Source organism: Tinamus guttatus, unplaced genomic scaffold (genome assembly GCF_059628265.1).
Source record: "Tinamus guttatus ecotype Peru unplaced genomic scaffold, ASM5962826v1 Tinamus_guttatus_pri_ptg000240l, whole genome shotgun sequence".
NCBI lineage: Eukaryota > Metazoa > Chordata > Aves > Tinamiformes > Tinamidae > Tinamus > Tinamus guttatus.
Genome location: NW_028288774.1, coordinates 8584047 through 8611442, shown reverse-complemented (window position 1 = coordinate 8611442; position 27396 = coordinate 8584047). Strand labels below are relative to the sequence as shown.

At 38.8% G+C, this 27396-nt stretch overlaps 1 protein-coding gene across 1 annotated transcript in view; it reads right to left on the bottom strand.

Moving 5' to 3' along the window:
• LRRC56 (leucine rich repeat containing 56) overlaps positions 1–23764 on the bottom strand; it is a 63824-nt gene extending 40060 nt beyond the window's left edge. Inside the window, exons 1-3 of the mRNA XM_088525681.1 lie at positions 23690–23764; positions 14816–14971; positions 6116–6203 (exon numbers count right to left, since the gene is read on the bottom strand). Of these exons, the coding sequence (XP_088381807.1) occupies positions 6116–6203; positions 14816–14971 (244 nt within the window). The 5' untranslated portion in view covers positions 23690–23764. The remainder of the gene's footprint in view (positions 1–6115; positions 6204–14815; positions 14972–23689) is intronic.
• Between the last annotated feature and the right edge of the window lie 3632 nt (positions 23765–27396).

Below are 27396 nucleotides of genomic sequence, written 5' to 3'. Positions count from 1 at the left end.
AAAAAGCATTTATTTATTATTATTACTTTTTACAAATGCTTTTCTCTATTCTTAAGAGATATTTTCTTTTTTCCCCCCAGTTGCTTCAACAGGTTGCCCTGAGGTACAACCAGAATTTTCCAAGTTACAGGTTAACTTGGATATAAGCTCAAGCTGCAGGAAACACTTGCTGTCGAAGGCAACAGGCTTGTACCCATGCCCACCAGCAGAGTTTACCCAGAGATGCCAAAGATACTCCACCATAATATCTTACATATAAAGGCAACACCGATTTTACACAGACTCAATCACTTCTCATGTAGTAAAATCTATTCTCAAAAATTATTTTTAGGACCCCTTGGAGTAATCTCTCTCTGGCACCAATGGTTTAGCAGTAGTCAAAACAAGGAAATCATCCTAGCTTTTCTTACAAGATTCACCCCTCCTCTTCTCCCTCCCCCTCCAAAAAGGAAAAAAATAGCGAGAGGATAAAAGGGTGATGATGTTGATTATCTCATTTCTCCAAACAGGTAAAAATGTTTCAGTAAATCGTAGTTTAATAGAAGCATTGTTTATCTAATGCTATTTGGGTGTGATTATAATTCAAATGCTGATTTTTGTACTAAACTGCCTTGCCACACAGATTCAACCAAAGAGTTAAAAGGTAACCATACACATAAAAAAGTATTTTAAAGCAAACAGGTTTTACCAAGTGATGCTAGAAGATTTGTATGAGGGAAAGAGAAATGTGAAAGACTAGGTTCAAGCAAAAAATCCAGTTGATGCATTTAGGGTTGTTTCAGGGAGTAGTGAATAAACAAACAAACAACAACAAAAATAAAAGGAAAAAAGAAAAAAAAAAAAAAGAAAAGCCCACTAAGGAATACACAAAAGGATTCAAAGAGGCACTGAGTGAGGCAGCCAGAGCGACTGGCCAAAAATACAATTTTCCCATCTGGTTATTTCATTATTGTAACCCAATCCTCTATCTCTGAGATTTTATTGCACTTTGGCACAATCTACCCCTGCTAACTTGAAGAGTCTTTAATAGAAGAGTCTTTAGTCTGTTTAGTAGACTAAAATAAAATGGCATAAGATGTGTACTGGTGCAAAATTCTGCCAACAAGGCTATTGCAATATATTTCTCCAATTTTTCAGGTTCTTCCCTATGTTTTGTATTAGATATGTAATTGGTTTTGGTGCCAAGAATGGACTGACCATTCAGTTGTGCTAGATCTAGATGCTTTCTTACATACAGATTAGAGACTTGAAAAGTAAGTTAAAGAGGAAAAAAAATGCAAAAGATGACAAACAAGTGCCCTAAGCAAATTCAACTGCATTTTCTTGATTTTAAGCCTAACAACATATTTTCCTGAGACCAATGATGTGATTTAGTGTTTAATTAACATGAAATTTCCTAAAATATCAACAATATTGACTTAACATTTTACTTTTAAAAGAGCAACAATATATTCCCCATTCTCACTGACTTAAAACTGCATAATTTCCATTCTGAAAGAGGAGAGCAGTCCAGGAAAAGGCTAGTACCCACAGCACAAAACTGAGAATGAGAAATGGGTAGCAATGTTATCTCTTTTGTCTAAAATTCACTTTCACTAAGCAGCCTTTTGTTCAATGGCCTTGAAATTACTGGAGAGCAACAATGCAGCAGTGTTAAACTATGCTACTGTGCTACCCTAGAGGAATAAAAACTAAATAAAGAGTAAAGAACTCAATGCATAAAGGTAGGTGTTTGACTTTTTTTTTTCTTAAACAGTCCTGAAATCAAAGAACCACTGAAAATATTTTCATTAAGACATTAAATCGGTTTCTCAATAGTTTGTATTCCTGAAGAAAAGCCTGCAGGCATCTATCGTGGAGCTGCTGTATTTAGGGCTAGTGTTGACTGCTAACACCACTGCTGAATGAGGTGATAGATGCACATTCAGCAACATTGCCTCAAGTGCTGCTCTTCATGAGTAGAGTAGAAATGAGGTAGTGTTTTGGAGCTGCCTTGGTACAGCAGGCAACATTTGCATAACTAACTAGAGCTAGGGAGAAGACAGGCAGGATACTGGTTTATTGTATTCTGAAAGCTATGACATCTGTATTAACATCCCTTGCTGTTTATGTGGCAGCGCTTTTTTCAAGCGGTCCCATCTACCTTGCTTTTCTACTGCTGGAAATAATTATGGCTTGAGTTCTTAAGCCTCCTGGAACACAGGAACATAAATTAATGAAGAATACCCACAAAAGAAGTGACCAACAGTTAGCTGCTTTGGCATCTTGCAGGCTGCATGCTTTGTTGATCCTGCAATACTAAACTGGTATGTGAATACACTCTGCACTCTTCTAGCAATACCAACCAGATATGTAAATTAAACATAGCTAATTAATCCACTTGCACTGTGTGTGATCACATAAGATAAATCACCCTTATGTTATTTCCATGCAAGCTCTAAATGTGATTTTTTCCAAACATTTCTGGGGGAAATTGAGCAATGTAAATGGAAATAAGACTGCAGCATGTGGAGGCAAATCTGAGCTATCTTCAGTCTAGCCATCTGAGATTATAATCTCCCAAAAACACACATGCAAAAAAAAAACCAAAAAACAACAACAACAAAAACACACACACACACTACTTCAGCACAGAGTTTAACATAAACTCACTGCCCAAGTAAGTATTTGTGGCTCCTGGAGAGCCTGTCTAAGCCATGCTGCAGCTTGTGCTGCTGCATCTTCTCAGAGAGCTTTATTAACATGAGGCTAAATCAAAGCCATCTTGGGCAGGACCACACAGGCCTCTGAGCTCGGCGCATGCTGCATGAACATCTGCCACTGCAATGCAAGTTTCTGAGAAAAGTCCCCCTGCTTCAACCCTTAAGAACACTGCAAAACAGCGCAAAAAGGAAATGGACACCCTAACGCCACGAGAAAAACAACACATGCCCTTTAACTGAGCTCTTCCTTGATAAGTGTCTCTCTGCAAGCAGCAACAGAGTCTTGTGCAGCTCACTTGCAGCAGGCACAGCTGAAGGGAAGCAGCAGCCCCTAGCCCCATAATCAACTTAGCCTGGCTGCCAGAAGGCAGCAATTGAATAAGTCCCAGGGAAGAGCATTGTGGGTAACTTGATTTGTAGCTATTAAAATCACTTAGAAATACGAGAACTATGTTGTGTCTTAAATGACTATATTCCCCCATTACTTTCAACAGGGATTTCTATGAGCCGGTCATGACTATGGTCCCAGATCTGTCAGAAAGCAGAACTGAAGGGATAAGCTAATAAAAAGGAAATAGCCCATCTGCTTGAGCATAAACTGGAGAATACATGCAGCTAGAGAGCACAGAAGTAAATCCAAATTCCACAAAGCTGTGAGGAAGGCTTGCCAGGAAGGTTCAATGTTCTGTCTGTCACTCAACAAGGTGCACTGAAAAACAAATAGCTGGAGATTTCAGCCATTCAGCCCCATCAAGGCTCAATTTTAAGTTCTGGCATGAAACTCTTCACTATTTTAAAAACCAATCACATGAAAACATTTTAAAAGTGCTCTTTCAGTACTTTAGCACACACCCTCTCTCTAGGAAACAGAACTATTCCTCTCTGCTCTGTCCCTTCCCTGTGCAGAAGGCTGACCTGACAATCTTGGAAAGGTTAACAGGATCATGCTTTAAGAAAAACCTCAAATTCCTCCGTACATCCTGTTAAAAGCAATGTGCATCCTGCATGCTTGTGATATAGTTCATACACGGCTGAGAATACTAAAATTTGTCTTTCAACTGGAACTTGCTGCATAAATTTGGGATTCAGGTGACACAGTTCCAGGGTACCGGATGCTATGTGCACTCTACAACCTTTTAACTCTTCTCTGTCCATTTAACAACATGCACACCCTGTTTTATTGTAACACACTACAGCATCCCAGCTATTTAACCAATACTTTAAAAAAGTGCTGCTTACCAAGTGCAAGCTGATCATCCCAAGGAATAATAATTATTAGAAGCAATAATAGTAATTAAAAGTAATACTGTGAGAACAAAGTTAAGCAGCTATGAAGCAAGCTAATTACTCAGGCATGGAAGGCCACTAGGAGCAGAGCAATCAAGCTGGAAGGGGCACCAGAGGCCCCTAGACCAATCTCCTGCTCCAAGCAGGGTCAGCTGTGTGCTCACGCCAGGCTGCTCCGGGCTTTATCCAGTCATATCTTGAACATCTCCTAGGATGAAGACTCCAAGCCTCCCTGGGTACCTCCACTGCTTGACTGTCCTAATGGTGACAAAGCTTTTCATTGTCTCAAGCTAGAACTTCTCTTGTTTCAGTTTTCTTATCCTACTCTTTCTCTCATACTGTCTATCCTGACCCTGTAGGGCCAGCAGTGCACTGTTCAGGGGCAGGCAGTCAGCAAAGGTTACACAGGGAGCCTGACACTTTCAAAGGCAACCTTTCTTGCACCATTCCCACTGATGGTGAAAATTGTCCTGAGGTTCTCTTAAAAAAAAAACAAAAAACAAAAAACAAAAACGAACAGTTGTGCAGGTGAAGAATAACTGTAAGTAATTGGTGATCAGTGGAACATCAAGTAGCAAACTTTCTGCCCTAGCCATCTGTTTACATTTTCAAAGAAGGGAAGACAGAAATAGACTTAACAAGAGAGGAGAAACAAAATAAATCAGAAAAATAAACAAAAATATTCAGGATAGCCATGATGTTGCTCTCAAAAGCAGTTGGGACTTGCAGGCCTGGGTTTTTATAGCTCCCAAAGGCCAACTCTTGGTGCAAAGGGTGGGTCATAAACAAGACAGAAATTGTCTGTGGCTTGGGAATATGCTCTGTATTTCGTAAAAGTTGAAAAAGCCCACTTAAAGGAAGTAAAGAGAAAAAGATGTATTACAGTGATGGAAGAGAGTCGGAAGCGCACGGGACACATGAGAGAGATCAGTGATGTGCAAAGACACTCTTTTGTTGTTTTGCCTTAGCAATATCCTGGGAAATCTATAAGATTAAGGACAATCTTTGTATGAACATGTGAGGAATAAGAAGGTAAAATAATGTTCAAAAGAGGAAACTAAGGGGACTACAGATTTAAAACAATCCCACAACATAGAAGCCACAAAGGCGGCAAAAACATATTGCAGCCTTGTCACAGATAATGTGAAATGACATAGGAATGGAAGCACTACTTTGGAGCACTGACAGAAATGGCATAATAAGATTTCCTTATCAGCTGGCGGAAATATGGCTGAGCGCATTATGAACTACGAAAGAAACCAGTGTAATTTACCTTATTTAGTGCCTATCACGAAAAAAGACATTTGCAAAATAAATAGAATAACTGAAGTGTCTATACAATTCAAGAAAAAAAAAGCCCACTGAAAATATCAGCACCCACTTCAGTGGCACAGAAAGTATTCCCGTGCAGTGGTAGGGTAACAGGTAGGAGAACCACTTGCCTGTGAGGGGAATCCACATGTTGATGGGAATCACTGTTAGAACTGTGAAAAAGGCAGGTTTCCTATTCTCAGTATTAACTCTCCCATACAAGAAATTCCCTCAGTACTTCTCAAGTGTGGTGATGTTGACAAAGAAAATATCAGAAGCATTAGGCTCTTTTGCAGCTCATCAAAATGACACACCTGTAGGACCTTCCTCAAGTATATTCTCCAACACAGCTTGATAAGGCAGTTAAGTACAGTAAGTAAACACAGACTGCTAGCAATAAGTGCAGCCTGATACCACTAGCAATTCCTCAGTCATAGGGGAATTTTCCAGCACAAACAAACTGCGTTTTGGCTACTCTGTCTCACTGGAGTAGCATCAAGCACCCCAGAGAGCACAATAACCAGTAGATGTTCATTTAAAGCCTAGAAGTATGTCATTTAAGAGGAATTCTTTTGAAGTAATTGGTATTAGACCAAACTGGTGTCGCTCATCCCACTGCAGATATCATTTGCAATCCTACTTTCCATTTCACAGAAGAAATCAGAGATCAAGGTACCAGAAAGAACATGTTTCAAGAATTCAAGTTCAGTTAACACCGTACTTTACTCTGTTGATTTCCGAGTCTCTAATCTTGCTTCAAGAAACAGTAAAGTAAAACTTAAGAAGGTAAGTAGAGGAATAAAATGTTTTCTTACCAAAATTCCCCAGGCTATTCTCTCTTGTATCTACTTGCATCTCTAGGGATTTCACTTGCTGCAGATCATCTACCCCTGCCAAAGCTTTCTGTAAAGATAAGCAGAGATATATGTGCACTCTCAAGCAATGAATTAGATAGCATAGAAGCAAAAAGGTGTAGGAAAGCTTTTCAACCAGTGCTTATTTGGTTAGTATGTATTCCACATCAAAATGTCCAAGTGCATGATCACATCAAAGTTTCATATCCAAATACCTTTCTAGCAGTTCTGAATTCTTCTAGCTTGCATATAATGCATCAAAGATGAGGGTTAAATCCAAGTTGGAAATTGTCAATAGATCTAGATGCCAAATGAGTTCATTTAAACGGTAAGGGCATGCTTTAAATCTTACATAAGTCTTGTACTAATCTTGAGCAAACAGAAAATAGTGCCCTTAGTGTCATCTGCAATGAATAAGACACTAGGTTTAAAAAAAAAAAAACTCACCTTTTAGCCTCTTAATCCAAAACTATCTAAAAGAAACAGATACATTTAGCTCAAGCTGGTCATAAGTGCTTTGTTTTTCTGAAAGAGGAGAACATTTATTAAAACAAATATAGATTCCCTTGAAAAGAATTAGGCAATGCAAAAGGAAGCATCCTAAGTCTTTCTACTACTTTTGCAAAATCTTAATGAGAAGGTCAACTGTTACATTAAGCATGGGAAGTGGAGAGAGAGTGAATGCAGCTCCTCCTCACAGGACCTACCTGGAAATAAACAAAAGTCTTTGCTGAAATGCACATGTACATTTTGCTTTATTTAAATATAGGGTTAGCTAAGCCCTTTTTCTGAGCTAATCACAAGGAATGACAAAGAAATGCCTGACCCCAATATCAGTTTCTACTCCTCAGTGATGTAAACAACAGGATGAGTCAAAATGAGTATTATCTACCCTATATTTACAATAAATATAAAAAGTTGTCCACAATCTCTATGGACAGGAAATTCATTTTCTTACTATTAAAGTTGCAATATATTTAGCTTTTTTCCATTTACAGACCAGCATTAATGATGGAGAAATGATTCACTAGAACGGAATGTGTGTAGGACCACCTCTGTTTATGAGCTTTGCAAATTGAAAATAACCACAGGAACATCCAGCTCTTTTTGCAAAACAACAATTGCAACATTCCCATTGCCATCAGGTAAAGTTTGTGTGCTCATAAGCAAATGCAGCTCCATTCACTGTAATGATTCTGCATCCTCTTACAAGTAATGGGCCAAACAGTCTTATAACTAAGAGGACAATTTAAGAGAGTGATTTTATGAAACATCTAAGCACCTCTCCTCGAAAAACTTGCTTCTGTTGCAAGGTCTTGAATTGGGCACTGAAAATAGTTATCCAAAGTCTTTCTGTGACTTCAAATTATCTTTTAAACCTTGTGTTTAAAATTATTTTTAAATTAATTTTTAAAAAAGCAGGTTGAGCCTAAGAAAATTTCTAAACTCCTATGCTTCCCCATGAGAACACAAGAGAGTCCTCAGTGGCATCTAGAAATTTACTTTCTATCTCTAAATGCAGCCACCACAGGAACTGTTTTGCTCCCACAGAGAAAGCAAGCTTACAAACTACACGCAGCCTTGGCCTCCCAGGAAAACAGAAGATCCCTCACTGCAAGACACATTTTGCAGTAATCCTTTCCAGCAGATGACACTGTTTGTCACACAGCCTGTGAGTACGTGAGAAACCAGAGCTCAGTGACACCCTGGCACACACAGAATAGCCATGTGCTCCAATTGCTAGACGCAGACCCAAGTTAATCAACACGAAGGACAGCTTATTTGCAAAAACACCACACCTACCCCTGCCGCCAGTCAAGATGGCCTTAACAGCCTCCTTGAGTGAAAACCAGAACAGGAAGAGGTCTCAAAATAAGCAATAACCTTTGGGTTATATGCATCGCTAGCAGAGTAGCGGGTCCTACCATCATGAGGGGCCTTTGTCTTTCTCTGTTGCTCTCTGCAAGCTCCCTGTATGGTCCTTCCACTGTGCGATGCCCTAGGAAGCCTGTTGTGTATCCTGATGGACAGAATTGTGCCTTCTGCTGCTTTTTCTCCTTTCTCAAAATCAAAGAATAAGTTGCATAAAATTATAGTCTCTCCTCTTCTAGGTTTTTCTTCTCCTTTTACCCACAGCAGGGGCTAGCTGCTTAGATCCTTGCTTTCTTTCTCCTCTTCCAAATCCACCATTTGTATTTCCTTTATTTATCCCCCTCTGTCCAAAAGAGGAATCACTTAGTACAGCAATATTTTGTACCATGACAGGCAGAACAGAGGCATCAGTGCTGGAAAGGGTTATTGGCTGCTACCACTAGTACTTTGAACTATAGATAGCTGCTTGAAGCATGTGTTAACCAGATGCCACACACTCCACATGTTCTCAGTCCCCACTTCTGTTCTGCTTTTCCAACAGCCTCCATGAAAATCAGCAATGTTCTGTCTGACGATTCTTAGCAAATTCTTGGAGATTTCAGAACTGATGGGTTGTAGGATTAAACAATTATCATGCTGTGTGAAGGAAGCCAGAGAAATGCTCTCAGGTTGACTATATGAGTTCCTTTAAATGCGCTAGAATGCACAAGGACTCCAGGTGCAACTAAGCTGGTTAGCAAGCAAAAGGCCAGGGATGCAGTTCAAGAGAAGGTTACATGTGAATAGTTCCTGCGGAGGATTGTTCGGACACTCCTATTCCCGAGAAACCTTTCTTGGAACAGTGGTGCACTTGGAAGTGTGATAGGTCTCATATGTCACAGCTGAAATTCTGGCCTCAGGAACAGAGGAGATTTAGGGAAGAACATCATGGATGCGTTTAAAATAAAAAAAAAAAAAGGAAACCCTGTTGTATGTTCATTATTATGCTGTTTAGTATCACAGCACAGAAAAGAAATAGCAAAATGTAGAAAGAGAAATATTTAGGAGGCAATTTAACTACTGTAAAATAAACAGAATAAATCTGCAGGCTATCACACAGATAGGGATCATCAGCTCAGACAGAGATATGTTTGGCACAATGAACTAAAAGTGATACTGAGGCGCTTTCATTCCTAGACCATGCCAAGGCCTGGGACAGACTCCTCCCATAGGTCAGAATCTGTCAGAGATATGATGCTCAAGGAGAAGCCCTGGCAACTTTATTCTGTGCAGCAAGTATGAAATTCCCACATTAAGTTTCTTTATTTGGAAGGACACATTACAGATAAATAACTGGCATAACAATTCTCTTTATATTTTTGTGTTTCTTTCATAAGAATAGACCTATTTTTATGAGATCATGCAGAGGTGACTGGTAAATAATTCAGACAGTATTTAAGAAACAACTCCACGATGGCTCACAAACAACTCTAATCACGTAACACGTCTGGCCAATATCTAACTGGGGAGCATGTACTAGTTTGGAAAGCTTTTATTCTGACTGACAAGAAGAGCCAACAAGTACTCTGTAAAAAATTGCAAGTGAAAAATATTTCTGTGCTTGCAGAGCTCCCCAACTGACAGAACAGTCACCTGGGGATGCTGGGAAATCCGGTTCAAGTCCCACTTGCAACTGTCTATAAGTTCCTTAATTGGCAAATAATATTTGTTCAATTAAAGCTCATGTATACAATTGATTCCATCTCTTTTCCCTAGATTTTTCACATAGGCTAAGAAAAGCAGATATGTTGTTAAAGAGCATGTTGCATGCAGCTGTCAGAGAAGCACTTGCAGCTGTGCGCTTATTTTGCTGATCCTGGTTAATTTGGCTAACGCAGGAATTCCTGAGTGCTGAGCTTATTTGCTTTTAATATTACACCTGTATTCAAATACTACATTCATGTTCATTCATGTGTTCAGTACTTTTCACACAAATTTTGTTTAAAATTCCCAATTCAAGTATAAGTTCTCCTTAAACAAGTTTGTTTTGCTACAAGTATGACAATATATTTCTTCTAAGAGCAGAATTACTAAAATACTAGCAAGACTTTAAACAATCTAAAGTCAAGAAACTTTAAATGAGAGGGAAGAGAACTTACATGTGGTCTCCATGCAGTCTTCCCTTCAGAGGGCTACATGCTGCAGATGCTCATAATTACATTATTTGGTTTTATTTTGCTACCTTCTGTATATAGATAAAAATACCCTCTCCTCCCAACTCTGATGGAAATTATCTAGGCATTCTGTCTGAAATAAAGAGGGATTTTCCTGAGTGATGTGAAAAGTGTACATTGCAAAGTTTAAGAGATGAAGGACACTGATGTAAATAAATATTTTTCTTTCTAAAGCCTCCAAGTCATGCAAACTGTTCTACACACACAGGCTTCTTTCTAATCTTGCCATCTTTAGTGAAGTTCCTCACTGATTCATGCTGGGAATTTACAATACAGATACCTTTTCATATTAATTGATGTTAACAGTCTGATGCTACAAGTTAAGAGCTCTCAGCTATGTATTTAACCAGCATGCAGGTAGTTAAATACATAGTACCCCCTACAAGGGGCAGTAGATATTATTGTATGAGATTTTGCTTTAAATTTATTTTAATGTTTTAACTTCCCTTACATAGATATATAGAATTATACATCAATATTATTGCTTATTGCCTTCCAGAAATTGTCACATGTACATATTAAGTAGTTACACTGTTTCAATGTTAAGTCACTGAACACTCAAAAACACAAGACTGTAAACTTGTCATTTTGTTAGCTAAGCAACTGTGACTATATGCAAGTAAAAATCTGTTTTTTATACACATCCATGCATATGTGCCTATATGTATTGCCGATGTGAGAGTTTGAATGTACAACCTCAGATGTCTAAGTGAGAAGGTGAAAGCTCTCGTAACAATTACAAGTGGTCCCTGCAATAAAGGCAATAATGTTAGGAGAAGCACATATTAAAAAAGTTTTGAAATTAAATAAGGCTTTATAATTTCTGTCCTGCTCATAGAATTAGTGAATTAGAACAGAGAACAGAATCTGAACACAGAATTAGAATTACAGAAAGCAAATACTACCTTTAGAAAACAAAACCCGAGTAATTTGATCCAACTTTGAAACTAATCCTGTTTTGAGTAGGATGCTGAACTGTAAGAACTCCAAAGGTCCCTTCCAGCCAAATTTTTGTTTTTAATGATTGTATGATTCTAACAAAGGATTCAGCAAATCCAAATCAAGTTACTTAATTTTGCTCACTCCACTTATTTATCAAGCTTTTGCACTTGTTTGCTTGATTTTTTTTTTCTTCTTCGTCTCAAATCCATTTAACTTACAACTGAGAGAAAAACTTTCTGCCAAGGAAAAAAGGAAATGATTGAGTCAGTCAGTAAGAATCTAATCTGTAGTTCCAGGACCCTCCAGGATTTTCTTCTCCCCATGAGGACGAGTGCATACCATAAGAAATACACCCTAGCCTCCTGAGCAATAAAACTAAACTTCACTTCCAAACACATGTTCCTAAGTTTAGGAAACATAGTTAAATACATCAAGATCAATAAAAAGTGAAATAAGAATGCTTCCTTTCTTTCTCTAAAGATCATGCATAAACACCGATGGTACCAAAAGTTCAAGAACAGAAGTGGTCAGTTTTAATAGTGTGAAATATCTGAAAAATTATTTGACCTTGTAAAAATGAGCTTATTCTGAGAAGTTTGGATGATTTTTGAAGTCAGAAGAACAGCCTGCCTTTGCAAACCATGGAGAGAGGCAGGAAAAAAAAAGGGGTTGATAGAAAATTAGTATTTAAGTGACTCAAGCCAGGTGGAGCTCTTCATTTCAGTTCCTTCATACTGAGTGGGAAACCTGTGTCACAGCCCTAATAACATTAAGAATTACTTGCACTCTACTCCCCACTAATAACCACTTCTCACAAGACAGGGAAAATGGGGAAGAATTTGGTCACCCTGGTATTATTCTAGTAACTGCTAACAACAACACAGAAGCACAAAGTAGAGACAGAGAAAGCAGTTGGAATTATTAATAGGACAGGATGGAAAATGATACCAGTGAAAACTAAGCAGTAAAAGAAAATTGATGTTGATACCAATAAAATAAATCAAAAGAATGGCTAATAATATGCCCCCCTGCAAGAGCCTTTAACCTGTCACTTGGATGAAGAGCATTCAAATGGGAAAGGATAAGCATGTCTTACATGCTACAGCATCCAAGAAAACAAAAAAGGAGGAAAAAAGGAAAAATCATTTCAGACAAAATTTTGTTTTCTTTGGGAGAAAAGAAACCAACAAGTGGAAATAATGAAGGGACACAAGAAGCACATCTTTTTGACAACTCTCAGTAATGGAGAAAGGAAGGAAGAAATGTGAAGAAAAGAAGCAAAAAAAAAAAAAACCCACACACATGCAGAGATTTCACACAAGGCAACGAAAGTGCAAGACAGCAGTAAAGCTGAATACACATCTGTGCAGAAAAGGCTTCTTGATATACCTCCATAAGGTGCTGAGAAATCTGCCCACACGACACTGCAGAAATGGGCCTGGATTCATTCTTACATGAATGTAAAATAAATTTAACTTTAATGAGCATGCATTTTAAAAATCCCATTAGTCAACTTCCTCTTCAGAGCATTACAGCAATTACGATCAATAGCTCCTAAAATATTCACAACTTGGAGACAACCATAAAGATACTGCAAGTGTGTTGATTTAAACAAAACAACCTTTCAAAACATTTAGTTATCAATGGATGTGGTTGCTTAAAAAAATGTGCAGGAAGATTCATTTTAGATTAAGTGTTTGAACATTGGCTCTATTTTTACCTTTGAAGAAGCAGGGAAAGTAAATTTATAGAAGCAGCTTTTTCAGTTTGATCAATGTAAAGGTCAAAGAATAGATAAATTGGATACATTATTAGAACAAACTACAAACACTGTTAAAGTTTCCTTGACAATGTCATATAATTTTTCCTCTAATCGGGAATTATTCCAGCTATGCCAACGCAAATGTCAAGTCCCAAGGCTAGTAAATAACTATGCAGAAAAAGGTATAGGGCAACATGAAGCCATTTAATAGGGATTCTCCAAAATTAAATTCCTTACAAGTGTTAGAATATGCAATCTTGAATTTAAACAAATTTTGGCACTTTAATATGATACATAAAAACAAGTGTTTTTCACCACTAGAAATAAATTTAGATTTGTGGGAGAATGTAACTGGTGGTCTATGCAAAAACTAAGACATGACAAAAAACCAATGATTTCATAAAAAGGAAGCTAGCAGTGATTACTTATGTTTTTCTGCTTACAATTTACTGGGAACACAACAGCAACAGAGCTTCAGAAAGAACAGACTTTAACACCAACTAATGTACTTTCTGAAGCTTTAATTCAGAGTTTAGTGAAGTTGAGGACAGCTGTTTTGGTTACTTCTGTGGGCTTTGGATCATGCCCTAAAAGAACAGACTAATTTAAGAGCTTCCCAGGGGATTTATCCAGAGTACTCTAGGCCACAAATACATTAGATGGGCAAAACGCTATGCCGAATTTTAACAAAGTACAAGAAGTTGTCAGTGGCTTACATAAACCAGAAGAAATGAATGGGATAACTCCACAGGACCATGATCTGTACTTTTTTTCCAAAAAGTTTAAAATATAAACTTGCCAAAAAGATTATTTTAACTAAATATTTTATAAACAGGAAGGGGCTTCATTACTATGGGAAGAGTACTTCTGAGAACAATCTGCTATCTAATCTATAGCATATGGTCAAAATCGTGATTGGAATAAGGTTAGGAAATCATGTAAACCTGCAGTTTGAGAGCAGCTGCAACATCTGCCCTTCAGTTTTCCAGTAGTGCAGTGGATGTGCTGTAGAGCATTACAGACACAGCAAACACCAGCTAGTGCTCCAGAAGTATCCAAACCCACAGCCTCGGAGACCCACTGTGCTCTCACTAACTTCTACTCAGCTTCACAACGCAGCACACTGCAGCTTCTCCCCAGCTACGCCTGTTCCTTGCTCCCCTTTTGTCTAGAAGTAAACCATGATACTTTCTCAGCACCTAAATGTCCCAAAGGATTCCACCTTTAATTAGTCCCCAGTAAACACAGCATAATATCCAAAGTTTTCCTTCACTAGGCATTTCAGCATGTTGTATTCTCCTCCTTCAAGAGGCTACATGGCAGAATCATTTCCTATAGTCAAAAAGGAAAATGGCTTTCAAATGTGCTTTGAAACTTCACCCATATAGGTATATATAGAAAGCACTTACAACATTTTCAGAATATTTGAAGTGGCTTAGCAATACATGGTATTTCACCAATCCAGAAACAAAAAAAGAAAAAAGTGCTTTTAAAGTTGCATTTTCAATTTCTAGTAAAAGGTCCATGTAAAAACCTTTTTGTGATGCTCCTTCAAGCTACTTCAGACACCATTAACCAGATCTGTTTTAAATTGTAATTATTCTATCTATACTTTTTCTCATGCTGATCCGGAGAAGCTTGCAATAAAGATGTAGCATTTGTGCCAGGCATGTTTTTGATATGAAACAGGGAAGGGAACAAACATACTTGTTAAGTTTCCAGAAGACAGAAGCTACTTCATGCAAAATTCTAACTGTCAGACATGCAACAATCCCCCAACCATGACAACAGCTGCTCAAAAGTTAAGCTAATGTGGCTCTTTGTATGCCACTTTGCCTCGCCTGCTTCATTAAAAAGTCAGTATCTGCTCACCAGTTTCCTGGGGGTAAGGTATTCATCCATAAGCAGCTCTCCATCATCTTTAATCAGCGGACTGGGATTTAGGTTACCTCGCCAACTCAAATCAGTCACCCGGACTGCAGCTGAGGCTGGACGAGAAACTCTGCCAGAATTCCATTTCAGGTTCATCTTGGTATGCTTTGAACAAAAGGATAACAAGGAGTCTCATTTTATTCCCTGTGTGTAATATCTTACCTTTACCAAAAGTAAGATTTACTCCTCCTGCAAATCAGTAGGTTCCTGTGGAGATGTAGGTTTCTCAGAAAGAAGCCAAAGCAGTGGTGAAGCATCAAGTAACATGTAGTCTTTCCTTTATCCACTCATGGAGTGGACACTGCTTCTCTCCAGTTTTCCCATTCCTCCTCACGACCTTCTCCAGTGCCAGTGAACTTCCTATCCACATCAGCCTGCTGCCTACCCATGCCCTCTGAAGGCAGGCAGCAAGCAGCAAATCTTTGCTAGACTTCAGACTGCAAATGTCAGCACCAAGATGCATTATTTCTCTCCTCTTTGGGCTTTATTTGTAGGCAATGCAGTTGGCAGCATATGCTTCTTGCCCTTAATTAAACCTAGGTACCCTGTTACTGCCTGTCCTCTGGGTCCATGGGAACTCCATCAAAACACGGCTAATGTCTAGTTCTGGAAAAGTGTCTTAGGGAAAAAAAAATGAAAATCAAACACCATACAAAATTGTGCATGCTTTATGTAAAGAATGAAATCCAGAGTTTGAAGGCAAAGCAGTTCACAAGAGGATCTATTCTTCAATGCCCAAATCTACTCTTTTTACAGAAATATTAACAATTAACTTTGAAGTATGAGAATAAGCATATATGTACCCATTAGAGTAAAACACAGCCAGCTGTACCTGTATGCTACAAGCTTTACCATGATTTATATAACTATTTACTACTATTTGGCAGCGAGGAAGTATCACAGCTGGAAATGTTACTGTCTCAACAAAAGGCTAGACTGGAGAAAAGCCTTCTCACTCAGCTGAAGGAACACCTGCAGTTTTTCCCCGTTCTCCAGCATGAGGTAATACCTATTCCTAGTGCTGGAAAAGTAATTAAATAATCAAGATAATCATAACTGCCTGATAAGGATTTATTGGTGGCTGACACTAGAGAATTACCACCTTCCTTTCTCCTCATAATAATAAACAGTTAAATTTGGGAATAAGCTTAAGTAAGAACAGAAGAAATTCTCACTGCTCAGCTGGTGAGCTATGTTCAGAGTGGTTAGTAGCAGAGGGATTTAAACCAAAAGGGACTTCTTGCTTCCCCTCACTGTTTACGTCCAGTCAGAATTTTTTATCACTGCACTGGCAAGGGAGATCCAAAATCTAAGAATAATAGCAGGCCTTACTGGAAGAAATAACAAAATTAAAATAAATAAATAAATAAAATAAAAATAAAATGAAATCACCTAGCCTCTCCATCCAGTATCTTCTAGCTTTGGTAAGAGAATTATTAAACCTCACACTCAGAAGGGTTATTTTATACAACTACCAGGAGACAACTCACAGAAAGCAAAAGCCATTTTTCTCCCCACCCTCCAGTCCCAGATAAGAAATCACCAAACATGCTACATCCAAACCATAACAAACTTCAATACTTAAAAATATAGTAAAGAGAAAGAGAAAATTCTTCAAAGAGATTACTGCTTTCAATCCTTCCAACACCTTATGTAATAAGCACCATGAAGTAAATTGAGCAGAGATACTTCCAGCTTCTAAAACCTCAGTGCTTACACAGTGTTTTAAGAATAAACTTTTACACTACTGTCCATGAAGGAGGAAAAGCAGTCTTGAAAGTACCGGGTAGTTTTTGCAAGAAAAAATACAACCCATAAATTTCAATTAGAAAGTTCTTTTTCCAGAGAATTTCAGAATTCCACATATTTCTAATACAATTTACTTGGATTAGAATAGCTGCCGTATACGTGCTGGGATACTGTGATACTTGTACAAGGCTGCTATGACAGATCATGTGTAAGAAATTAGTCGGTTCCTTCTAATTCAAGCAAGCGTCATCATTATCCTGTATGTTTTTGAAGCCAAGGGGATCAATAGTCAGAAATTACTGATGTTATCTGAGAGGCAAAACACAAAAGGGGTCACAGCAAGTCTGTATAGATTAGGGTTTGTAAAGAGTTAATTTGCTTGCATAAAAACTCATGGCTTTCTTCCCTTCAGTCCATTGCTATTACATGGCACATCACCCACCCATCTTTGAAGCATGTGTTGATGCAGCACTTAAGATTTGACAAGCAGATCAATCTGTGGCTTAATATCTGCAGCAACACTTCCAATTCTGTACTTCCTGCTATTGATCTGCTAGTCGTAATTGTTACAACACTGGATTAGCGAGGAGAACAGTATTTTCATTACAAATTGTCTAGCATAAAAGTGAGTTATTGTCAGCAAGCAAAAAAAACTTTTAATATGCTTCCATCATTCCAAAACTTTTTTAGAGAAGAAAATTTTCTCCTGAAAATAAAGAAAAATAGCATTCTCAAAATGAGGAACACAGAAAAGGTAAGAATACAGGAGGTACCACTCTGAAAAATCCACAAACCTCTAAAATGCATATTTACATAGTCAACAATGTGTTTTTTTTTTGTTTGGTTGGGGTTTTTTGTGCAGTATTGTCTTCCACTTACCCAAGAGGAGAGGAAATAATAAGAAAAATAAAAAAGAGTGGAAACATAGAATTTATGTGGGAAGGCAAGATATCCAACTACACAGTAGTCCAGAGGCTTACAGTACCTCTACGTATTTCCAGCACTTCTCCACTTTTTCCTGTGCGCTTGGCCCCCAATGTGTGCCTTCTGCAGTGCCCAGCAGGATTTATTAATGGCTGTGCCATTATTACAATAATGTGCAATAATGTGTCATTTTTACAAAACATTATTACACGGATGGATTTTATAGGACGAAGAAATAAAAGCATCTAACAAACCCCTGAAAGAAATCAATGGGAAAGTAAAACCACGCCAGCAAGCAGGAGAGAGTGGCAAGGGAAGACAGAACAGAAAAAAATAGTAATAATTAATAACAGATTAAACAAAAAAATCCTGCACATTTGGTTTTATTCTGAAAGTGAACTTTGTCAGAAAAAAATAAATGAAATCAATGAAATAATATTTGCAGTATTTGCATAAAAGGTCTTATTTAGCAGGATCTATTACATGTGGCCATCTATAAGCAAATAAACCATCAGAGCGGATGAAATCAATAACCAGAGTAGGGAGATAGGTCTTGAATTGTACGACCAGCTAATGTGCCAGCTTTCCCCACTGCTGCCACTCTCTCCCAAAAGCAAGCATGATAATGACAGCTATTTGATTTACAAGTGTTTGTGAAGCTTCCTTAACGACCACATATTTCCAACACATACACCGTAGCTACTAATAAAGATTATTATTAAAATTAAATGATACTTGGAACAAGGAATCTCTTAAAAGAAATCCCTGCAGAATAGTAATTTACTAGAAAGCAACTGGCAGAGCAGAGTTATTTGGTGTTCTTAGGGTCTTACAGACTGGTAAAACTCCAAGATTTGATTTTTCTCCTACAGAGATTTATCTAAGAGTCAATGATAGAATACTGTATTCTTCATCAAATATATATTAATATGTATTTCAAATAGAGCAATTGCCAGATATCTTTGACTCTATATTAATTATGGGTTTTATTAAAGTCTGGAAAGACCTTCTGAATTGTGACTAGGTATAGTAATTTCTGTAGCCTTCAAAATATTAGCTAAAAAACATCCCAACAATGAGGCTACTGTTATTTAAGGTCTTTTTCCTCTCATTCCAGCAGCAAGCAATTAAGATTTACTATAGGTTCAAGTTACCATAGGTAAATCTGCATATCTACCTATTAAAAGTAGCTAATCTGGCACATAAAAAGGTGAAATGCAAGCAAAGTCTCCCAGGCAGAGGGAACACAGCATACAGAAAAACCCATCCTTTGAAAGCCCCAGCATCAGTGGTGCACGATTTCTGCTGCTTCTAACACCTCTACCATATCGCACTGATGTCATTACAGGAGCCAGCAAGTTTTTCTGCAATATCCTGTTGCCCTAAGTGGAAAACAAATAAACTTTTACTTAAACCTAAGAGCCTCCAAAATTATTTCATAGCATGTAGGTTTTTAGGCTGAAGAACAGGAGGCAGGGAGAGTTAGTTTCTATCCCTTCTCCAGCATGTCAAGGATGAAACACCTTTCTGGCTTCCATGTTTTCTCTCTTTCCTTGCTGCAGGATAGGCAGTGCTTTTATTTATGGTTTTTTTCTTTCTTTCTTTCTTTCTTTCTTTCTTAGCACCAGCTAAAGGAGGATAAGGGAATAGAGAAAATGGGACATTAAGTGAAGTTCTGAACCAGGCTACCCACACTTTCAAGAAGTACAAAACTGCACAAAAGGAGCGTCCGTTCAGGTACTGCAAATCATGTGCCCGTCCTTTATGTCACTAGCCCCGCAGAGGCACATTTCAGAACCACTGCTCTATCCCTTCATTACAGGAGACTTCAGTATCTCCTGCACTGCATTATGACAGTTTTATTTGTTTGATCCAGAATCACAAATCATGGCAGTGCCCACACTATTACCACTGCCACAATACGCAAAGAGAGAATTTGTTTGCTGAGGATTTGACAAAGACTTGGTCTAGGGGAACTGTGAGTGCCTATTTAAAAGTAATTTTGTGTAAGTGCACTACAGATAACCTCTTCTGGAAAATAACTGTTTGGGCAGCTGGAATTTGCTATGATGTCAGCAGGAAACTACTGTTACAATAATCCACCCCTAATGGCAAAAACAGCTCCTGCCACATTTATGCAACATAAAGCATCCTGAGACTCTATTTTAGCAGGTGCGATTTTTTAAAGGTCGAAAAAAAATCATAGGACTTGTTATTAATGGGACTCTTTTCCATCTATGACTAAATGTTATTGTTTTAATCCCTGTTATTTTTAACCAGAGGAGCATAATGACTACTTCAGTAGTGCTGCTTTAGTATCAAGGAATTGTGTAAAACAGCAAAAAGCATTCATAAATATTCCACTTGTATGTCCCATTAAAAAATATTTTTATGAGAATAATCAAATATCAAGAGCAAATTTTCTCCCATTTAACAAAATTAAAAATGGTGGTAAGGTAAACATGTAAATCTTGCTCTAGAGTTTTCATGACCCTGGAGAGTTTTGGGGATCTATGTCCCACTCAACAAGCAGGAAAAGGTTTTAGGAGCTTCATGGATTTCCCCTTACTTCCAGACACAGACCTGAGTTCAATCTGTACATTCATCCAAAGCAACAGTAATCCAGGAGAAAAAGAGTGCATGTTTTAAACTCTTACTACACTTGAGCCAACACTTCTGTGGTAAAACATATTTCGTATTCTTACAAAACATACAGTAATAAATAAAAAGGCAATGCATTTACATGTCAACAATTTTTCTTGTATCTATCTATATCTACAAATTGTATGCATAAAAAAGCAAGGCATACAATACTTTCCTGTATCTTGCTGAAGAGTTTGAAAGGTGGTGGAAAATTTTTCATCACATGTCCTAGTAATGCCTCTAAGTCAAACCATTTTGAATTAGCTTATCAAATGTCTTCTTGATAGCAAGATAAAGGCAACTTGCTCTCTATGATATTTTCTGTTACTTGTTGAAGAAACAAAGAAACAATAAAACAAAGTCCTGTCTTTTTTTTTTTTCTTCCTTCTTCCCGCATCAGTAGCCATTTCTACCTGCTACATACATTCACTGATGGCCCCTGTAGTGTGAGTCTACAAACTATAGCGGCTACAAACTATAAAAGACCATGATTTAGTCCTTAGTTGAAATAGTAAAATGCTACAGAGATTTATTTACTTATAGGTGAACTTTCTGATGGGCAAAAATGTCTCAAGAGGCCTCTCTGCTTTCTGTCCTCAAGCTGAAGGTGGTTACCTTCAGCTAAGGTGCTTCCCACAGCCAGGTAACAAAGCTGGGAGCAGTACATGGGAGTAATAGGTGACACAGGGCTTACAAAGAAGCAGAGCTCTAGGGTGTCTAGGCTTTTACTGCAGGAAGCTCCCTTAGGATCTTTGCATCAGTGGAAGAGATTAAAATAAGCCTCTAACCATATTAACTTAAGCAGGTAGCCACAGATTATAAAGCTGCATTTGGCTCTTCATGCCTGAAACTGCTCATCCAGTAGTATACAGATGTTGTACATGCAAGAAATAAGACCACTACACCCTCCTGTCCTCAGGATGGTATCCTGAGCGCCAATGCCAAGGCATGCAGGAACTGGGATTGCACTAGCTGTGCTTGTCACACACGCAGACATTAACTTAAACTTAAGAGATGTCACCAGAACAGAAGATTATTAGAATTTTAAGCAATTCTTAACATTACAGTTTCAACTTTGTTAAAAAAAAAAAAAAAAAGAGAGAGAGAGAGAGAGAGAGAGAAAAGGCAACTATAGGGGTATTTTTAAAAAACTTTTCTCAAAGTCCAGAAATTAATTTCAAGCATAAAATGAGTTTAATTAAGTCTTTTGTCAGGGAATGTTTAATATCCTCCTGTTAACATGCCTTACCATCAATAATCTATTCTTGTTTCAGAAGACAGAATCCACAGGTATGTGCATTCTCCCAGGATGATTAAGATTTGATCTCATGTTCAAAACTCTATGGGATCTTCATATCTATTAGGTATTCTGTAACCTTCAAAGGACAATAAGCTTTTTTTAAAAAACGTCAGGTCATTTGCATTCCTAGTATTCAGGAGACTCAGTACTCTCACGTTACTCCTACCCATTCAACTGCTACTTGAGTTAAAGACAATAGTTATCTTCTAGTTATGGAAGCCATGAGGATATGAACAGAGCAAGGTTTGTAGGCAGATTTAGTATCTTTTTAAAATCAATACATCTAGTTAGAAAAACAGGACATATCTGGCACACGCAAACCCTTCTTCACATCACAGACACCTACCCATATGCTAAATGCTTTTCTATCTCACAGAGGAAGATAACTCAACACAACAGTTTTAGCCCCAATCCTGAAAAGACTTATTCACATCAATAATTTCCACATAGCAAGTTTTACCCAAAAATAAAAATTCATCATACAGTTAACCCAAGATCAAAGCACCTGCCAGTATCATTTAAAATATTAACAAAGGTATTCCTATGAGGCATCCCAAACATATATCCCTTCTTCCTAGCATTCCCACCAGGAAGCAGTGGAAGATCTCTCTCTTCCTAATCAGCTGCGCCAGGTTTTATCAGTTTGGTTAATGCAAAACCCCACAGGTCAAGACTTCGACTGAAGTTAAAGTAGCCAAAGTTGTTGTTTCTTTAGACAATTTGTCTGAGAAAACTTGGAAACACAAACTCAAGCGTATTATTTCTGAGCCAAGTACTGAAGTGGGGCAGCCAGATAGCCCTAAAGGCCCAGAACAGCACAGCACCTTCTGCAACCATGCTGTGTTCACATCTGAGCACATGAAAAGAATAATTACCTCCAGGGTGCTCTCCACGTATGAAGTATATTCAGCATCTGGGAAAATAAACAATACTGCCTGAGCACACAGCCTGCAATATATATTAAAAAAGTAGAGAACCAGCATAAGAAAACTGTATTTCAGGGAAAAAAAATCCTAGTGTAGAGTGAGTGGCTCAGGTCTAATTCACCGTTCAAGCAATAATTTCACTGAGTTAGTGCCAGTAGCTGAGGCTTTTGAATACATTATTTTATCAAAATTACTTTCTTAGTAAAGAAAGCTTTTGGTTTTGGATTAGACTTCTTTGCCAGATGATCTATACAGATTCTACCATACTCCAGTGAGTACTGTACTGCATAGAAAGTTTTGCATGGGCTTTCATCTGTTATACCAGATTAAAGAATAAATTACTATGTGGCACACAGACTCCAAATTTTACATACTTAATATTATAAACAAGGTGCGACCAGGTGTTGAAAAGACATGGAAGCAATATAGAATAAAAGTCCCTTCTTTTCTTGCAAACTTAGTTTTTGCTTTAGTGCAGCTCTTACAGCTGCTATTGCCTTGCATTTATGAGCCCTCTGAGAACCAAACTTCTTTGGAGGATCAGAACACATCACGCATGGTGTTTTTAAGTGCTCTGTTATCCCCCAACAAATTTTATTCCCTTTTATTACGTAATCAAGCTGACCAAATCAAGAGACTCCATGGCCCACAAAGCCATCTGAAAAATCATATTCAGTGCATCAATGTTTACTTTTTCCAATGCATTGCTCACATTGGATATATTGTATAAAGATGGCAATTCTAGTTGAACTCATAGGAATATACCAAAGAATGGGAGATGTCACAGGACTTTTAGTAGCCAACTCTCCGGAAATTTTATCGGAGGCAGACAATTTACATGGAAAAGACCACTGTAAAAATCAGTTTAGGTTCTTTACTAGGTTGCATTACAACTGTCCTACTAGATCATAGCAGTAGTCCAGCTAACTACAGTGGTCAGAAGCAAATACTTAAAAAAACAGTATCCAAAATAAGTGGTCTAAAGCAATCCTTCCTGTGACAGACCATCTTTGCTTCTGGCAACAAGCTGTTTCATAATTTCCTGAGCCAAAAGCTGTGTTGTGCTTAACAGCCACAGATGGAAGCATCCTCTGCAACTCCACCTGGTTGTAATCTTGTTTAGATTTTTTGTCTTTTTTCCACTTCTCCTCTTTGTTGCATTTCATGGGGACAGTTTTAATTCTATTTACTTTGAGATGATCAGAAGTGCACATAGATATGGGTACAGAGACAGTGCGTGAATTAATGCTCTTTCATTTTAGGAGTTCTAACACTGCTTTCCTTTTTGAGCAGTTGTGAGATGGTATTTTCAGAGAACTATCACAGTAGCTTAAGGCTCCTTCCCAAGTAGCAGTAAGCTATTTAAAGCCTTTCATGTTACATGCTCTTCCTCAAATTCTTTGCTTTAAGCTTATAGATGAATTCTCCATTAAAATAAAACAAGAACATACCCAAATATTACTTACGCTGGCAACATCCAAAACAAAAACAAAAAGATAGAAACCAAAGTGATGCTTGCACTCAGCTCTAAAAAAAAAAAATAAACAAGAAAAAAGAAGTAGGATAAATAGTCAGGGCTAAATTACACTTCCAATACTTCATGATGCAAGACACTACAATCAAAGGCATAAGTGCTTTTGAAATCTTTTTTTAAAAAGACCAGATAGTGTTCCTATGAACTGGCCTGGTTCCACAATCTTCCCCGTTTAATACATATCCATTAGCCTTTACTACATCTGCCTTGCCAAATCTAGTCTTTGGATCTGTGTTACAGCCAATGCCTGTGGCCCTACTGATACAAAGTAGATTTTGCTCATGATTATTTTTCAAGACAAGATACAAATCTGCAAAAAGAATAAAAGCACTAATCACTTTACTAACAAATTAAAATAACAGATATGCACCAAAACTCATTTGTGAGAGAGGGTCATGAATTTCCTAACAAATAGATGTAATTTATAACATAATACAATGATACTATTTTGCAGTATTAGCAAGATTACACACCTTTAAACTTAGGGCTGTTCCTTTAACAACCTCCCAAATGTAGTTTCCTTAAAAAAAAAAAAAAAGTTACTCCAGTCTGGTGTTAAACTCATATCTGGTCACATATTAAATCCGAATCCTGCTTTTACACAGAATCTGTGCAATTCCCCAAGAGCTGTGGAAAATCAGGCTGTTGACATCATGGACTTTTTTTTTTTTTTTAATTCTTACTACAGAGACATGAAAATATGACATCAAAAACATATAGGATATTTTGTTACAGATGAAGCCTGATGGTCTCTCCTGCACAAGCAGTGTTGGCTGAAGCCAGCAGTACGCACTGTTGGAGGAATCCTCACACTGGTCCCTGGGAGATGCAAGATCTACGAAAACATAGCTATTGCAAGCAGGCAGTGTGATTCCAGGCACTAGTAGTTCTTACTCTGTACCTCACTAATGAGGACACCTACCCCTCACCTCCCTGCCCACATTCCCAGAACTAAAGCCAAGAGAGAGAACAGGAAGGTCAGGAAAAAAAAAAAAAAGCCGTTAATGACAGCAAAGCTGAACTCAGACATGTCTGAGCACCGCAATTTAATCTAAGTCCTTTGGGGCAAATTCCTCAAACTGGACAAAGTCACATATGCAAGGAGATGAAATGTGTCAGAAAAATAGTTTAAAAAAAATAAAAATTCCCAAAGCACTTTCAGTCCCTTTTTATTTTTTTTCAGTTTTTAATTCTTTTACCTTTTCTTGCAAAGGTACTCCTACTCTGCCTCTTTCACTTTCCATCTGTGCCCCCATAGAGGTTTTCATTTACCAGTCACACCACCATTCCTCTCCATTTGACTGACACATGTGCTAATAGGGCAATTTCTCGTCTGATTACTCCACATCCTGCTAAAACAACAGTAAGCACACCATATTCAAAAAAGAAAAAAAAAAACACACACACACATCGACTTGGAGCATTGCATAATAAACGGTGGGAGGGAAAAAAAAAAAAGTACTTCATCAGTTACAACAGAAGTCCATGCTCCATATATCATAAAAATTTGACAGGACATTAAGGAATACAACCTAGAAGAGCCTAATGAGAAAACAACTTGAAATGGTTTCTCAGAGGAGCCACCAGAAGGTGACAGATCTGGTATAGAGGAATCTATATATACTCAAAACTTGAGCAGGTGTTTACTGGAAGAAAAGTTCCTTCCCAAACCCCAAGGGTATGTCAAATTCCCAGCACAGAAAGGTCTGTATTGCAGTATTGTGGGATAAAAGTCTGATGGTAGCATTTAGCCTGTCTTCACTGCACCTTTCATCACAAAATATTGGTAAAGCAGTCAGAATGGAAAATGTGATGGGTGATCAGGAACTCTTATATCATAAAATAATTATTTTTTTAAGCAAATGCTATACATAGTAAGTGCAGAGCTCGGACAGCACATACACACTATAGGTAGGTTGAAACTTGTTTGCTTAAACCTATTAACTACACTTACTGCTCTAAAAACCACAGGCATCGCATGTATAGTGCTATACTCTTCATAGCAGAGGCCTCACCCCCAAACCTTCTCCCCACTACACAGGGCTCGTAGTTGAGAGGGGCTCCTACCTGCGACACCGTCAGCCCTCTCTGCACGAAGGCTTTAAAGCTGCAGGGAGCCCCTGCACCCGCACAGGGGCAGGTCTGCTAGACGACCACTTGCAAATGGTTCCCCTCATTTCCAGTGTTGAAAAGCACGAAGGAGTTTCCTTCCCTCTGGTTAAGATACTCGGGCAGCGAATTTACAGTTTGAATTCGACTTCTCCGCCAACGCACGCGTTTTGAACATATTTGAACACGGCAGATTTTTTGCCAGCTCCAAAATCGGGCGGGGGGGGAAGCACCGCCTGCTCTTCGCTTCTCTCGCGGTGCCGGGCCGAGATTCGCCCCCCGCAAACGCGGCGCTGGGGGCCCGCCGCGAGACCCGCGCCCCGCGCGCCTAACGGCCCCAACGGCTCCAACGGCCGCCCCGTCCGGCCCGGCTCCTACCTGCGGACGCGGCGAGGCGCCCCCGCGTCGCCCCGGGCAACGGGCCCCGCCCCTCCAACGGAAACCGGCCGCTGGAGAACGCGGCCGCTCCCCCCACGCGAGCGGCAGCGCGTTGGAAATGGTCACGGCTTGGCTTAGATAGTTCTAATGTACTACTATTCTGATAGTGATTCCGAATTATTTTTCATTTAAGAAGTGAGGGGGAAAAAAGGCACCTGAATGCAATGAATGACCAGAGTTGCAGAGCTGGAAATGCCAATAAGCCCTCCACTTTTTGAGCTAAACTCCTCCTTTAACACCACTTGTTTCAAAAAAGCAACACACTAAAGTGCATCCAGTCAGTTCTCAGATCCACAGAGAGGCCAGCAATCCCCCAACACCCACCCATAGCCTAAATTTGCCAAATAGATGAACTTGCCTGTACAAAAGCACAGGTTACCCGGTGTGTGGAAACACCACAACACCTTAGGTCAAAACCTGCCCCTTGCCAGCCTTGCACATGGGAAGCTCCCGCATGTCCGTACGTGTCTCTCCAGGGAGGGGACCTGATCTTCAACATGGTGATCTGATCTTCAACATGGTGATCGCTGAGGCCACCACAGCACCACCTTGGCAGGAAGGGCCCTGACGCCCTCCAGGAAGGCATCTGGATTCAGTGGAAACAACGCGGAATTAGAAATATTTCCCTTGAATTTTATTCCTAGCTCTGCCGCTTTGCTTTGGGGTAAGTCACCTTGACTCAGTTTCCTCCCAGGGGGACATGGCCACCATTTCCTAAAGGTTCCCTATGGAGTAACACCAAGCGCACAGTGCATGCACACATCTGCATGGTGCTTCACTGCTTTTCCTTCTTCTGCTAGAAATAATCTTGTCAGGGCCAGCCCCCTCTGAACTATGTGAAACCAACTGAAGGAGAAATGCATCTTTCTGTCACTGTGCAAGAGAAAAATCTGGCACC